This window comes from Capricornis sumatraensis, chromosome 1, assembly GCF_032405125.1.
Source record: "Capricornis sumatraensis isolate serow.1 chromosome 1, serow.2, whole genome shotgun sequence".
NCBI classification, from domain to species: domain Eukaryota; kingdom Metazoa; phylum Chordata; class Mammalia; order Artiodactyla; family Bovidae; genus Capricornis; species Capricornis sumatraensis.
In genome coordinates, this window is record NC_091069.1 from 177,465,106 (window position 1) to 177,481,406 (window position 16,301).

Sequence of the window (16,301 nt, forward strand, 5' to 3'; positions counted from 1 at the left end):
GGCGGAGCTAGGACTGGCTAGTAAGGAGAGGGAAGTTTCCTGTGTTAGGGTGGAATGGTCAAGCAGGAACGCAAATGACTCAGGTAAACCTTATAGGAAAAGGGGACCAAAAAAGCCAACGCGAGGCCACTAGATCAAAAAGGGGGAAAGACGGAGGATAGCCTGAAACCCACCCGCGCCAACCTCATACCTGCGCTTCCCGCTTCCCACCGAGGCGCCTGGCGATGACCTCACCGCCGGGCGCCCAATCCCATCTAGCGTAGGGCGGGAGGCGCCGCAGCCAAATAGTCACATCCGGGGCCGAGAGGAACCGCGCGAGCTGGGCGTGCGTCCTTGCTTCGTGCCCTCAACCCGCATGGCGGAGCCACGGGCGCGCCGCGGGGAGGCCGTACGAGTCGGGCGGTTCCGGCGACCGCGCTGAGCCGCGGGGGAGGGGCGGGGGACGCCCGTGCAGTCGGTGCGTCTGCCCTCAGTGAGGCGGGGCGCGCGGCGGACGCCCCCGGGCAGGGGCGGGAGTGGTTTGGAGGGGCCGGGCGGTTAGCTGTGAAAGGGGCGGTGAGCGAGCTGCTCCGGTCTCAAGGCGAGGCTTGGCCTCTGGAGCAGAGACGGGGGGAAGCGGCGGCGGCGGCGGCGGCCCTCGGGCCGGCTGGTGAGGCGATGGCGGCGCCGGCCCCGGGGGCTGGGGCAGCTTCGGGCGGCGCTGGCTGTAGTGGCGGCGGCGCGGGCGCCGGCTCGGGCTCTGGGGCCGGGGGCCGGTTGCCCAGCCGGGTGCTGGAGTTGGTGTTCTCCTACCTGGAGCTGTCCGAGCTGCGGAGCTGCGCCCTGGTGTGCAAGCACTGGTACCGCTGCCTGCACGGCGATGAGAACAGCGAGGTGTGGCGGAGCCTGTGCGCCCGCAGCCTGGCAGAGGAGGCTCTGCGCACGGACATCCTCTGCAACCTGCCCAGCTACAAGGCCAAGGTGAGGGAGCCCCGCGCCACGCCGCTGCCCCCTGTCCCGCTTCTCCGCGCAGCTCTCAGTGTTTCTCAGCTAAGCTTCTGAGTCAGAAGCGCTTTCCCACCGCTCCAGTCAGTACCTTACCTCTCCTCCCCCGCCATAAAGATCTCTTTGGGTTGAAGTTCTGCTCCTTAACCCACCCCACTTCCGTGATGTACTTTTTAAAGGATCAGATGGTTTTCCATCCTTGATTTCCATCATTCATTCTGCTTTCCACCGTCTGTTCCCTTAAAAACAGGCCATTGTTGTAGCTTTCAGTACTCGAATCCTGTTTTTCTCTCTGTCCTTTATTAGATCATCTCGGCTGCCTTATTGACTTAGTTTCTAAGATTTTTGCTTTCACCTCACGTTTTCCAAGCTCTGATTTATAACTGTTTTATTTTTGCCCAAGTACCTTAAATTCCCTCCGCTATGTTACAGGCTTATAAATAAGTGTGGTCCAAGGCATCTGCTAACTTTAAAGATAAAGGCTTCGAATAGAACATCGTACCATTGGCGCCACTTAACAGTCGTAATATTGCCATGTCCCACTATTACTGGCTATTGCCTTGCCAACTTTTTCATAGTTCCACCTTGCTGCTGTGTCTCTTATGTTCTGTTTGTCATCCAACATGCCGTTTCCATTTTTGGTGCCTTTCTCCCCCCCGCTGCCAGACTCTTGTGCTTAGTCTTGCTTTCATATACAAATAAAAATGTTAAGCAACAGATCTTAGTAGGACTGAGAGCATTCCTCAAGCAATATAAACAAATGGCTGTAAACTTGAGTTGAGTTTGGATGGATACAGCTATTTAGGATTGCAGTCACCAAGAGTATACATGAGAGAGGATAAAGTCTGATCTAGAATATGGTAAACATAAAAATACATTAACAACTAAAAAAGGGAAAACATATCTTTTTAATGCTAGACTGCCAGTGGGGCCAGAGTAAGTAAATTTTCACATGGAAAAAATTTTTTCCATGTGAAATAAATGTAAAAGTAGTCTTCTGTAATAAAATAGGTTTCAGTTTAATAAGGTTAGGATAAGGATTACTACTTTTAAATATGTCAAATTGTTTATCTATTAAGTGAAATAACATGTTGAGTTGCAAGGACAGTTAGTAGATGCTCAATGGATAATAATTGTAATTCATATAGTAGAGGGCAGAAGATTGTTTTGTCTTACTGTGCCTAATAAACATATAGGTTTCATGAATCTTATTTAGTTTTTATTTTTCCGTAAAGTTTATCATTTTTACTTATTTTAAATTAAGACATTTTTGTAGTTGGCCTGTAATAGACATGTTCACATGATTCAAGATTCATGTAATAATATGTAATAAATAATGTATTCATGTGAGTCAGTGTTGAAAAGAAGCAAAGTGATCTAAAAGCAAAATGTCTTTCTTTAGTCCTTATACCCCCACCATCCAGATTGGAGGCAGCCTGTGTTACCTGTTTTTCTGTATCCTTGCAGAGGCTTATAAATTTTAATACTTTGTATGCCTTTGTACCACTGGAACTGTAGGTATTATAGACTTGTGCATTCAGATGTTGCAGGACTTTTCTTGAATATCTTGAAGATAAAAGATTAATTGAGAAGGATATACATAGCCTAGTAGGAAAGTCCTCAGTCTAGGAGAAGAGGAAAAAAAATGTACAGAAATAACTAGTGGTTATTGGTTAGAAACTGGAATTTTAGTGAAAGAGATTCACAAGTTGAGTGAACAGCTTTAGAAGGGTTGAGATTGAGATTGTATTTGAGCTGAATTTTTAAAATGGGGAGAATATGAACATTTTACTAAGAGGAAATACCCTGAACAAAAAGCAAGACAGTGGAAGGCAGAGGATTTGAATAGTATATATTTTTATTAAAAAAAAAAAAAGAATGTTAGGTACTATGTTCAGTTTTGCAGATGCAATGCTGAATAAAAACAAATACAAATGCTTATGGATGCTTTGTGATTTGTGATGAGTCCTATGAAGGTTAGATCCATGGTACTCTGAATGTCAGTAGTGGAGAATTTGACCTAAGTAGTGAGGTCAGGAAAGGCTTTCTCTGAGAAAATAACACTGAGACCCAGAAAAAAAAAAAAAAAGGATAAATAGGCCAGAGAAAGAGAGAAGAGCCTTCCAGGAGGGAACCTGGTGAGTATGAGTGACAGAAGATAATCAGTGTGGCTGGACCACAGAGAGCAAAATTGAGGCAAGTTTGATAAAGATGAAGAGGTGGACTGGAGCCAAGCAAAAGGAAGCCATTTTAAATTGTAAGTGAAGGACAGTTAGGAGTATGGGGGTTGGTGATGTGATAGTTTTACATTTTTAGGAGGTTATTGTGACTTAAGAATGGACAACCAATTGGAGGGGAACCTTCGAAATATGTATGGTAGTAAGTATGTAGAACAAGAGATGGTGAGAAATTTAGGAAATAAAAGCTACAGGACTTGGCAGTAGATTTGAAATCAGGGTGAGGAAGAGGGAGGTGCTCAGGATGACTTCTAGGTATCTGGCTTACGTAATATAGGGATTACCTGGGCTAGATTTTGGAGAAATAACAATGAGTTCAGTTTTGGTAGCACAGAATTTACAGTGTTAAGACATCAAGAGTTTTCAGATAGGCATCTGTTATAGTTTGTAGCTTAGAGGGAAGGCTAAAGATATAAAATAGGTTAGATCGAATTGTAGTGGGAGATATGATTGTAAAGGTAAGCTGAAACTAGAGATATCATGGAGGTCCTTGACATACAGGCTTCAGTCTGTAGTTTAGGCTTTGTTTTACAGCTGGAAACCACAAAATTTAAACAAAGGAATGACAAAGTAAGAGCTGTGCTTTAGAAAAACTAGTAGTCCATAAGATGAATTCAAGAAGGCAGGGGTTGGTTTCTGTACCAGAGGTATTCAAGGTATGGAGCAGAGAAGAGGATAACTGGGAGAGAAATTGCAAGAAAACAAGTCCACATAGATGGACAACTGACTGGGTGAGGTGGGATGAAGAAGAAGGAAGAGTCAAATATGATTTCCAGGGAGCAAGGGTAACTGAGGAAAGGGTAAGAACAGGCTTGGGCCAGTGTAAAACTGGAAAGCATTTGGAGTTGTCAGTCTAATTAGGATTTGACTTCTTTTTAGAAATTTGTATTTTACATATTACCAAGTAACATTAGTTATTCCAGTAATACTTGACATCTAATTGTAATTCTCTAAATCTCAAACTTACATCCTAAACTAGATCTGAAAGCTGTTTGCTATAATGCAAAATCCATATTGTGTATGAGACTGCATAGCAAGAACTATAGACTGTTTTTATTTGTGTATTTTTCATTTTATCTCATTTTTCATATTATCTCTAAAAGATAAGGACACTAAATCCCAAAACCGTTATTACATCTGTAGTATAAATAAATAACCCCTTAATATGGGAAGTGTGGCATTCAAATTCCAGCTTTCTCATAAAAATGTCAAATGCTGTGTCTTTAGTTTTCAGTTTATGTAAGTAAGATCTATCTATGTAAGGTTCTCATGACAGTTGATACGTCTCTTAAGGCTAATTTAGTCTGCAGATACTCCTTCCGTCTCTCCCACCTCTCACCCCTGCAGTTTATTTCTTGAAGAAACCCAGGTGTTTACCCTGTAGAGAATAATCCTCAGTCTGGATTTTGCTGATTTCATTCCTGTGGTTTTGCTTAACATGTTCTCATGTATTTCCTGTAAAAGTTTGATAAATTTAGGTTAGATTAGATTTTTTTTTAAGATATTTTTTGGCTAGAATCAAATGGTTGGGATGTGTATAGCACTTTCAGGTTGTTATAATAAGAATAGTTACAGAAAAAAATAAGATATACTTCAGGTTTACATCCCCCTTATGAAAACATGGGACACCTGAACCAAAGAGGTTTTTTGTTTTTGTTTTAATCTGTGATCTGATGGTGTACAACAGTTAAACAGTGAAGTACTCACTGATGGCAAAGGGGATGGCACACTGGATGCGGGGACTGGATGTTTGACTTATCTTTGAGGTGCTTATGCTGACTACATGTTGACTTTTATGCCTGTGTCCTAATTCCTGAGTTTAACTAGGTAAAGTTCTTAAGGTCTTTCCTATGCTGAAATTCTGATTCTAGAATTGGTTTCTCAGATTAACTAAAGCAATAGATCCTAGCCTTCAACTGCTTCTGCACAGTTTGAGTAAAGAAGGGATTTTCTGAAAAACATACAGACCAAAAAGCTATAAGCTATTAAAACATGAGAGTGAGTGAGTGAAGTCGCTCAGTTGTGTCTGACTGTCTGCGACCCCATGAACTATAGCCTACCAGGCTCCTCCATCCTTGGGATTCTCCAGGCAAGAGTACTAGAGTGGGTTGCCATTTCCTTCTCCAGAGGATCTTCCCGACCCAGGGATCGAACCCCGGTCTCCCGCATTGTAGGCAGACGCTTTACCGTCTGAGCCACCAGGGAAGTCCAAAACATGAGAAATGATACAGTAATAATTTTCTCACTGTCTTTATTTTGGAAGCTTCAAAGACTAGTAATTACTGAAAGTCAACTAACCTGTTAATGGTAGCTGCTGTTAATGACTATCTCTTTATAAATTTTAGTGGTTGAATTTAGATGCTATCTAGGGGATTATTTGATTTCGTAAAATGAGAGTGGTGATGTCTTAGTGTATGAGTAATACCTAGCAAGGAGGCAGAGATCTAAGATAGTTTGTGGTTATTAAAATTTTTGATAGCTAATGTGACTGAGTTCCCTGTTTTACTTAAAATACCGTTCTTTTTGATGACAGCATTGCCTACATGGAAACTGTACATATTTGAACTTTTTAATGTAAAAATATGGAATATAAACCAGAGTAGAGGGAACAACCTCCCTATACCCATCACCAAGCTTTACCAAGGATCAACTCATGGGCAGCCTAGTTTCACGTTTACCCTGTCCAATCTCCCACTCCACTCTTGGATATTTCAAAGCAGTTCCCAAATATCATTATGTCACCCAAAAACATCTCAGTATTCCCTCTAAAATATAAGGATTTCTGTGTATATCTTTTGATGTCTTAAGTCTATTTGGAGAAATTATACAGTGATTTAAAATTTTGGTCAATAATGAAACAGTTGGCACTTTTATCTTTAATGTTGTGTAATTTATTGTGTTAGTGTCTCATCCCCAAAAAGCCATTTTTGAGAAATACTTATTGTAGTACTTAAAATATATAATTTTATTGTTTAAAAACATGTGCCCTAAAGTTTGGGTACTTTTTAATGTTTAAGAAAAATAAAATTCTCTTTCTTTGGTCATCTTTTCAGATACGTGCTTTCCAACATGCTTTCAGCACTAATGACTGCTCCAGGAATGTATACATTAAGAAGAATGGCTTTACTTTACATCGAAACCCCATCGCTCAGAGCACTGATGGTGCAAGGACCAAGATCGGTTTCAGTGAGGGCCGCCATGCGTGGGAAGTGTGGTGGGAGGGCCCTCTGGGCACTGTGGCAGTGATTGGAATTGCTACAAAACGAGCCCCCATGCAGTGCCAAGGTTATGTGGCACTGCTGGGCAGCGATGACCAGAGCTGGGGCTGGAATCTAGTGGACAATAATCTACTACATAATGGAGAAGTCAATGGCAGTTTTCCACAATGCAACAATGCACCAAAATATCAGGTGAGAAACCGAGTGTTTTCTGAAGTGAGCCTTTGTTAAATCATGCCTTAATTTGTTTTAAATTTACAAAGTTTTATATAGCAGCATTATTTGTCTTTTTGGTAATTTTTAAATAAATAGTGTAACTGGCCTTTTTTGGCCACTCTGATTATCTTTTAGTATCTTAATATTTTTTTCCTTATACATATTCAGTCTGAGCAATCTGTCTTTATATCGGGTTGGCAAACTTTTTCTGTACAGGGTCAGATAGTAAATATGTAGACTTTGTGGTCCATACTGTCTCTCATAAGTGTTCAACTCTGTTGTTTATTATTCTAGTAAAACCTTATTTATACTCTGCAACCCAGATTTGCCCCAGGAGCCAGAGTTTGCCAGCTTGTACTCTGGATTGTAATCTTTCTTACAACATGGCACATCTAAATTGCTTTTTCTAGATACCTCACCCCCACAAATGCACCTTTGTGCATGTATATACATACTTTTTGTCTGCTACTTACTGAGCTGTGGATTGTATTCAAAGCCTGTGGAGGTGTCAGTGATTGCTATAAAGATAAGCAAGTTCAGGCAAACTACTACATTTTTATTTTAATTTTTGTTTTTTGGCCCCACCACATGGCATGTAGGATCTTAGTTCCCCGACCAGGGATCAAACCTCTGCTCCCTGCAGTGCAAGCACAGAACCTTAACCACTGGACAAAACTACTGCATTTTAAAATTATTTTCATCTTAACCTTCAGCCATATTCATTTTATTCTAGGATCAAAATTATAGTTCCCATTTGTAAAAGCTATATGATCACCATAGATTCAGCAGAATCTAAAAAATAATCTGATAAGTTGGAAATTTTAAAGAATTATAGATGGCACATTTTAGAAGAACGTGTGGTTTGAAAGTTCTAGCCTTAGTATTGACCTCAAGTCAAGCATAATAAAGTAGAAGAACTAATATATCTCATTTCCTGAGGTATAAAAAAGTATGGAAGGTTTTCTTTCATAGAATCCTTTCCTTACTGTTCTTTCAGGCTCTACAGATACACTAAGGAGAAAGATGTCTGGACTTAATAATCATTGAAGATAAAGTTCTGTCACTAGCCGTGATTTTGAAGTGAAAGTCCTTTATTCTTTGTTTTTCAAAGAACATACTGTATATGATTACAGTCCTTTTAAATTTATTGAGACATGTTTTATTCCTAGCATATGGTTTATCCTGATGAATGTCCATGTGTACTTGAATATATACTGTTGCTGGATAGAATAATCTATTAAAGACAATTAGGTCAAATTGGTTAACAATATATATGTCTTCTGCTTTCTATATTTTTTGTCTACCTGATCTGTCATTTACTAAGGACTATTAAAATCTCCAGCTATAATTGTTGATTTGTCTATACTTTCAGTTTTGTGAGTTTTTGCTTTATGTGTTTTGAAATTGTTATTAGATGCATATGTATAATTGTTACGTATACCTTTTTTTAGAAAAAATTTATTTCTTTCTATGCTGGGTGTTCACTGCTGCACAGACTTTGCGCTAGTTTCAGCGAGCAGGAGCTCCTCTCTGGTTGAGCTGTGTGGGCTCCTCACTGCAGTGGCTTCTCTTGTGCAGCACGGGCTCTAGGGTGCAGGCACTTCAGTAGTTGGGGCACGTGGGCTCAGTAGTACAGGCTCAGTAGTTGTGGTGCACAGACTTAGTTGCTCTGCAGCATGTGGGATCTTCCAGGATCAGAGACTGATTGCACCCATGTCTGCTGCACTGGCAGGCAGATTCTTTACACTGAGCCACCAGAGAAACCCAAAATGACCTTCTTTGACTCTAGTAATATTCCTTGTGTTTATGTCTATTTTGTCTTATGTCAGTACAACCAGTCCAAGTTTCTTAGGTTTACTATTGCGGAGTACCTCTTTTGCCTCGTCCTTTTACATTTATTTTGTCTTTATATTTAAAATGAGTCCCCCAGACTGCTTCTCTCTTTCTTTTTATCTAACCCAATCTTTTGATCTGAGTAGTTAGTCCATTTATATTTAATGTAATTGTTGAACTGCTTGATATTCTCCTTGTCTCTGTGTCTCTGGAGCTATGTCCCTTTTTCTCTCTGTTTTTTGGATTTATTACTTTCTGTTGTTCTATCTTTAAATTCAGTTTTTTTTCTTCTTCTTGTCATTTAAACGCTATGGTCATTTCAACACTATTGAGTCAGGCTGGTGAATTTTGGTGATTGTGCCCCTGAGCTCTAAAATTTTCATTTGGTTCATTTTTATAGTTTCCATTTCTCTACTGAGATCTGTTTGTTCATTCATTAATACTGTGTTTTTCTTTAGTTCTTTGTATATATTTTATAATAACTACTTTGAAGTCTTTTCCAAATCCAACATCTAGGGCCCACTTGAAGTCTGTTTCTACTGACTTCTTTTTTCTCCACGTGTATAAGTTGTACTTCCCTGCTTCTTTTCATATCCATTCATTTTTTAAATTGAGAACTGGTGAAAACTGGACCTGGTAGACAATACAATAACTCTGGAATGTTTAGTTCCTTTAGAAACTGCTTTGTTCTGAAAACTGTAGGTGTTCTTGTTCTAGTAGGCAGTTAACTTGCCTGGACTGAAACTGTATATAGCAGTTATTGTCTTTGTTCAGTTTTTTTGGCTTCTAGCTGCTGCGTTTTCTGCCTGGTTCCCTGGCGGTTTTCCCTGTGTTTGTGTAATGCAGTCCTCACACAAGGATTTGGGCAGAGTTTATTTTGGGGCTCATCCTCTTTGTGGTTTTGTTGCTTCTGGAGTTCTTCTAAGTTTCTAATTGTGCGGCTATCTATCTCTAAATTTTGTCCTCCGACACCTAAAACTTGGCCTTTCTACTCCTTGTTCTGTGGCTTGCTATATACTCAAAGGTAAAGCAAACTTGAAAATTTCATGGGGAGTGGTTCTGTTTTCTTATTTCATCTTCTTTAAAATAGGGCTAACTCCTAGGAGTGATGTGAGATTTTAAATGAGATAATATAAAATCACTCAACAAATACTCATTATTTTTGTTGTTGTTTGTGCTTTGTTTGTAAAGTAATGATGTTGGTAATTTGGAAGTTCTTAGGTCCGTAAAATGGGATTAATCTGTGAGTTGGGCAGAGAAAGAGGAAAAGATATTGGTAGTTGTTTGTGATACGAAATACAGTGAAGGAACATAATGATAGCAGTTGGGGGATATCATAACTGGAAAGTGTTCAATTATGATTTTTGATTGAAAAATGTTAGGACTTTCTGCTTCCAAGTATATAGATGGAACAACCTCTAATATATGCAAATTATAAGGATAAAACATGCTACTTCTTTGTTTACTTTTCCATATGTGAAAAGAACTGGATAATTGTGCTTCTCTTTAGTTTAACAATCAGTGCTGCTCTTTTTTTTCTTTTTTTTAACAAACAGGCCTTTCAGAGTAGCGGACCGACCACAAAGTGATTGTTTAATAAGTGTATTTTATGTCTTTAGAACCTATAGCCAGATTTGACAATTCATAATTATATAATTTCCATATTGTATGTAGAACTGCTTTGTATAATTTAATGGCTAAATGTTTTATTATAGTATTTTTTTTTGGTGAAATATACACAACAGTCTTTATTATTAACTATTTGTAAGTGTATAATTCATTGGCATTAAATACGTTCACAGGGTTGTGCAACCATCTCCACTATGTATACCCAACATATACCCAAAACTTTTTCATCACCCCAGCATAAACTCTGTGCCCACTGAACAGCAACTCCATGTTTCTTCCTCCCCCAGCCTCTGGTGACCTCTATTCAATTTTCTGTCTATGTGAATTTGAATATTCCAGGTGCTTGGTATAAGTGGAATAGTATAATACTTGTGTTTCTATGTCTAGCTTATTTTTCTTAGCGTAATGTTTTCAAAGTCCACTCATGTTGTAGCACATACTAAAATTTCTTTTTAAGGCTGGATAACATTCCATTGTATGCATTTACTGTAGTAATTTGAGAAAATTTAGAGGGCCTTTTTTGGTAAAATGTGCCAAGTTATACGTTTTAGTGGTAACCTTCTTTAAAAAGCCCTTAAAAAGAATAAATAAAATCTTGGGACTGTTCAGAAAGAATATTAAAATTTTCAGTATTAAATATTGATCCCACACAAGTCTTAAGTTTAAAAAAAGACCATCAAAACATTTGTGATGAAATTGATGTGTGTTCTTTTCCTCGATGTTTCTCCCTGACCAAATAACTTGGTTGGTTTTTCTAGATAACTTTTGAGATGTATATTCTTAATAATATTTTCAACTTAATTTCCTCTAGCTATGCCTTTGATGGGTTTCTTCTAACCTTCTTTTGATGTCTGTTTGCAGATAGGAGAAAGAATTCGAGTCATCTTGGACATGGAAGATAAGACTCTAGCTTTTGAACGTGGATATGAATTCCTGGGGGTTGCCTTTAGAGGACTTCCAAAGGTCTGCTTATATCCAGCAGTTTCTGCTGTATATGGCAACACAGAAGTGACTTTGGTTTACCTTGGAAAACCTTTGGATGGATGACAGTGGCTTTCTTGGGATGAAAGACAGAGTGGAGGAGATACCTGCTTGTGGGAAGTAGAATCATGAAGTGACAGTGTCATACATGCATGCCCAAGAAACATCCTGAAAAACACATGATATTGTTAACTGGAGAAGCAACTCTACAGCAGAGATGATCTTAGTGTTTCCTCTTTCTACTGGGCCAGAAAAATCCTCAGGGTTGCAGTTGGTTGAGTGGGCAGTTGACATATGCATGTTTCAACAGATTTTGTCTCTAAGTTAGCAATGTGTTATTTCCAACTTTTAAGGTGAGATCATAGAGATGGTGTCAAAGGGATAAGATAAGGAACTAGCAAGAGTTTTTAAGTAGTGTGTTTGTGAAGAAAGATTGATCCTGTTTTACAACTGCCTGTTTTTTCTCCAGACCCTTTTTTCCAACCAGCTTGACTATTGGAAAAGTATGAAACTGGTTGGGTTTTATTTAATATTTTTAATATATTGAGAAGCATGGTCTGCCTGGACTGCACTTCTCTAACAGTGAGATATAAAATTGTGCAGCTATTTTAAAAGTTGTATATACAGTATGTGTGTAAAAAAAAAAACTGTTAAAAAAAACAGGGCAAAGGAGTTGCTTTGTTCAGTTTCTTAAAAACCACTACATGGTACAAAATTAGGAAAACATTAGGGACAGTTTGGTAACTACAAAGAAGAGGATTTTGAGAGAAGATGTGTTGCATCGGCTCGTTTCGTATTATATTTGGCTTACAGTTTCCATGGCTGTTACAGTCTGATTTATTTTTTTAACCATCAAAATTATTGTAAAGGTCCCTCGTCTCCAGGCTAAGATTGAGGGAAGGCAAATCTATTTCTAATCATACATATATCAGTAATAATAATGTGCATCTTATAGTATCTGGTTTTATTTTTTTGACCTTCTGAGAAAGTGTCTTGTAAGAATAAAGAACATTGCCATTTGTTCTTATAGGCCTCAAATATGAAAGTTGTTAGTCACAGACCTTAAGAAAATAATTGATCAATGATCCTTTATTTTGTAACTTTATAATGCTGTAGATATTATAATCTTTTTAAGTTCATATTGTTTACATCATGCAACAGTCTAAGCCTCAAACTTGTCATTGGGGTTGTCAAGAAAATGTTTACTCACCCACCTGAAACAGTGCCAGCCTGAACCCAGCTTAAGAATGTTCTTAATCTCATTATAGATAATTGCCCCCATGGGACTTGAAATAAAAGACCTTGTGCTGGAAACTTCAGGTTGGCAATATTTTGAAGGTTTCATTATAGTAGAAGAGTTTAACATTAATTCCTATTCAGAATTTTTGACTAATCTGATTTCACTAATAGTTTTTCAAATTAATAATTCAACATACATGAACTGAAAATTTCTTTTGTTAGAAAAGAAACAGAAACAAGTATCTTTCTGTATGAAAGTATAAATTGTATGGTTTCAGATACATCTTTGTGATAAGAATTGACTAAGGCAAGTGGGATCTTTGTACTTTTTAGGTTTTGCTGTATGCATATTTTGTTTTGCATCTAATAAAATTAGGGACAGCAAGCAGTTGGCTGGGGTTCTTGGGTTGCTCCTTGAGAGTTAATATTATTAGTACTCCCATGAAGCAAGGGATTTCAGTCATGAGCAAAGATTTCATTTTTGCCACCTGAAAGGTGTACAGAAGTATTTATTGTATATTTGGTATGTTGCTTAAAGGTGAAATCTGTAAAAGATCCTTTTTGATACCCACATCAAGGAAGAAACTTCCTAGGAACCATATTTAATACTACAGAGTGAAATTATATGTTAAATATATTAGAGAATATAGCTGCTACAGAAATGCATTTTTTTCTTGGTGTGGAACAACTCAGTTTGGCAAACGTTAAAATTTAAAGAAGAGATCTGATTCAGGATAAATATTGAACTAATTAGAAAACTAGATTGGGATATGATCAATTCCAAGAGCTTTTGCTCAGAGCTTTTTTTTATATCTTACGTTTTGTCTTATTAGTAAACGTTGATTTGTAACAAAGTTTTGAAGGTGCTGAATGAAAAACAGAAACACATGGTTATTGCATATTGAACCTAGAATCCAATAATTGCCTAAATATTTAACAAAAAGCCATTCTTATCTCAGAGATTTAAATTCTTTAATATCTGATTTGCAAATTTTATAAAATGAAGGTTCTTGTTTAGCATGAGCATCAGGGGAGTAAGGAGCTTTCCTTTATAACCAGGTAAATTGTTACCGGATACCAATAGTAGTTGTATAGAATACTAAGACAAACTGTTCCCGTGTTTGAGGAAATGGAGTCTCTTTTTCACTTCTACTGAGAGAGCACTTAAGTAGAAGACAGTTACGTCTGAACTAAATAAAAATAATCTAAACCAGTGGTTCTCGACCTTAGCCATACTTTGGAGTCATATGCATTTTGAAAAATGTTGATACTTGGGTCCCATACCCTAAGATTCTGTTGTTGGTCTGGGGTATGACATGACCATAAGGATTTTAAAAAACTTCCTAGATGATTTCAGTATGTTGCCAAGGCTGAGAACCACTGATCAAGATTCACCTTAAGTTTTCTCATCTGCAAAAAAAATCCTTGCTCCCTCCCTTCACTACCTCACAAGGATATTGAGGGTAAAGAAGAAAATAATGGGAAAGTGCTTGTGCTGTGGATAAAAAGTGCTATTGAAAGGCAAAGCTGTATTTGTTGTATTTCAACTGAAACTGTGATTAGGAAGAAATGTGTAATTGGATCTGCTCTGTTGACTTGGGAAACCAGGAGCACTCTCTTTGGTTCTTAACTTTAGTGAAGCATGTGTTGGGTAAGAAAACATTACTCTTATTCATACTATGGTCTTCTGTCATACTTGAGATAGACTGGTTTAATTATCTGGTTTCACACAGGAAAGAAGAAATATTAAGGTTTAAAGTCTGTAATGATCAATGGCTCACAATTCATTAAAACTTTTCATACAAAGAGTTCTGTGGTTAATATATATCATTTCTTAGCTGCCGTTATTTTTTCATTATCTGACTTTTGAATGTTAAACCATTGATTTCATCTCCTTCATTCTTATTCCTGTGATTTTGGATATGGATTTGATAAGGCATGTAAAGCAAGTAGGTATTGCTCAGTTGAATACTTAAAAATCGTGGTTCTATGATTAGGCATCTTCTGCCTTTTAGATATGATTTGATCAGAGAAAGAGAGTTTTGAAAATAATAGAGCCCTAACACACATAGTAGGTATTATAATTAACTTTTTATTTATGTCCCCAAACTGCTGTTTATATAGACTGTAATATTTATATTTTTGATCACTTTAAAAAATGAACAGTTTGATAAGATAGAAACTTAAGTTTTAAAGATCAGTATTGAGATTACTTTCTAGAAATCAAGACCACCACAGTCAGAACCACTATAAAGCCTTCTGAGAAGGAATAGTCCATACCCAACCCAAATGTTATTCTAATAAAGCATTCCTCAGTTTCTCTAGCTGAATGTAATTTCTTCCTTGAAGTTTCCTAGTCTTTGTATTTATCTATACTCAACTCATGCTGTATTACTTTATAACTTGTATAAATTTATTTATATTTATTATTTGTTCATGTCTTATCTTCCTTAAACACATTAAGAAAGAATCTTTGATGGACTCATCTGTATACCCATGTCATCAAACCCAGTAAGCAGGGAATTGCATAATTGCATATATGCTATAGGAAGAAAACACCTTCTCTGAATTTATAGGCTATAATAACAAAAGATAGATGAGAAAAATTTTTGTATCCTGTCCAAATTTTTATATCCTGTCCAAATCTAAGGCTTGTAAGGAAAAAATAGTGACTGTGAATGCGTTTTAACCATTCCCCTTTATTCTTGAATATCGGTAAACTCTGCTATTTAGTTCTTGGTGTAGATTTCTTATTTGTTTAGAATTAGAATTCTGTATATTAATTTTTTGAAGTTCTTTTTTTGCTTTAGTTTCTTAATAAAAGTTTAAACAAACATTAACTATTTGTGATTGCTTACATTTAAAACAAGGAATTTTTTTATACTTTGGTCAGAAAGAAAAGCAGAATACCTTCATAGCCAAATGTGTTGATGGGATTTACCTATAAATTCCATGGCTTTTAACAATGGAATCCGTGTTTCCCACGTTTGAAATGGAACATAGACTGTAGGGAATAGTAATTCAGTAGGATCCTGTTTTGCTCTCACCTCCACCCTCAGCTAACAGTTGTTTGATAATGCAGTTGTTCGCCAAGAGTTATAAGAAGTACAAGAAGCAGGAGTGGCTGAACAAATGGCTCCTGTGATCCAAAAGCTTACAAGAATCAGTTGATCGTGTTGCTAAAAGTTGCCTGATGTATTAATAATATGTTACAATTAAAGAGTTTTAATTTTCTAAAGGAAAATTAAGTAGGTGCAGAATTTCTGTATTTTTTTGTTTAGTGGAAAGAGATACCAGGAACAGCTTAACTAGTCTGTTGCCTTAATTTCTTTTATGAATCTTCCCCCAAGCCATTTGCTTTTTATTTAATGTATTCATTAAAATTTGTGAGAGCAACCTGTTCTCTGCTTTTCAGAATATGGTTTGTTAAAAGAACTAGCCCCTCAAGATTTAAGATTGTCATTATTCAGCTTGCGTGTGTAGGATTTCACTATGAATGAGTGACTCAAGAAGCAATAATCATTTAGGGAGATTTTCTTTGGTCACTCTGTTGACAGTCCTTAATTTCTGTTTCTTTTAAAAGAAGAAAACATAAGAGAAAGATAGGGAAGTCAAGTCCTGTCTATTCTGTGGTAGACACCTAGTAAGCTGTATTGTCTTTCTGCTCCTTTTCTTTATAAATGAAATGGAGGATAAACTTGAGTAATGCGAATAGTTGTGAGGTCCTATCTCCCTTGAGAAAGGCTCCTGAAATAATTTTATTAAAATGCTAATATCCAATTAGACTAATTAGAAACAATAGAAGTAGGCCAGATATCTTTAATGTAGCTAATGTTATTCATGTTTTCCAACCAACGTTCAGGAGGTCTGTTACTTATCTGTGCCCTTTGTTGGTTACCTTTACTTTTGAAAGAAAGGATACTTAGGGTTGGAATGAGGGAGGTCAATCACTCCTCTCCCCCTT

At 37.5% G+C, this 16,301-nt stretch overlaps 1 protein-coding gene across 1 annotated transcript; it reads left to right on the forward strand.

The window, feature by feature from the left end:
* The first annotated feature begins 657 nt into the window (after nucleotides 1–657).
* Nucleotides 658–11,164, forward strand: FBXO45 (F-box protein 45). The gene is made up of 3 exons (XM_068987494.1): nucleotides 658–960; nucleotides 6,275–6,631; nucleotides 10,979–11,164. The coding sequence occupies exons 1-3, from the start codon at nucleotides 658–660 to the stop codon at nucleotides 11,162–11,164; spliced, it is 846 nt and encodes a 281-aa protein (XP_068843595.1).
* The last annotated feature ends 5,137 nt before the right edge of the window (nucleotides 11,165–16,301 follow it).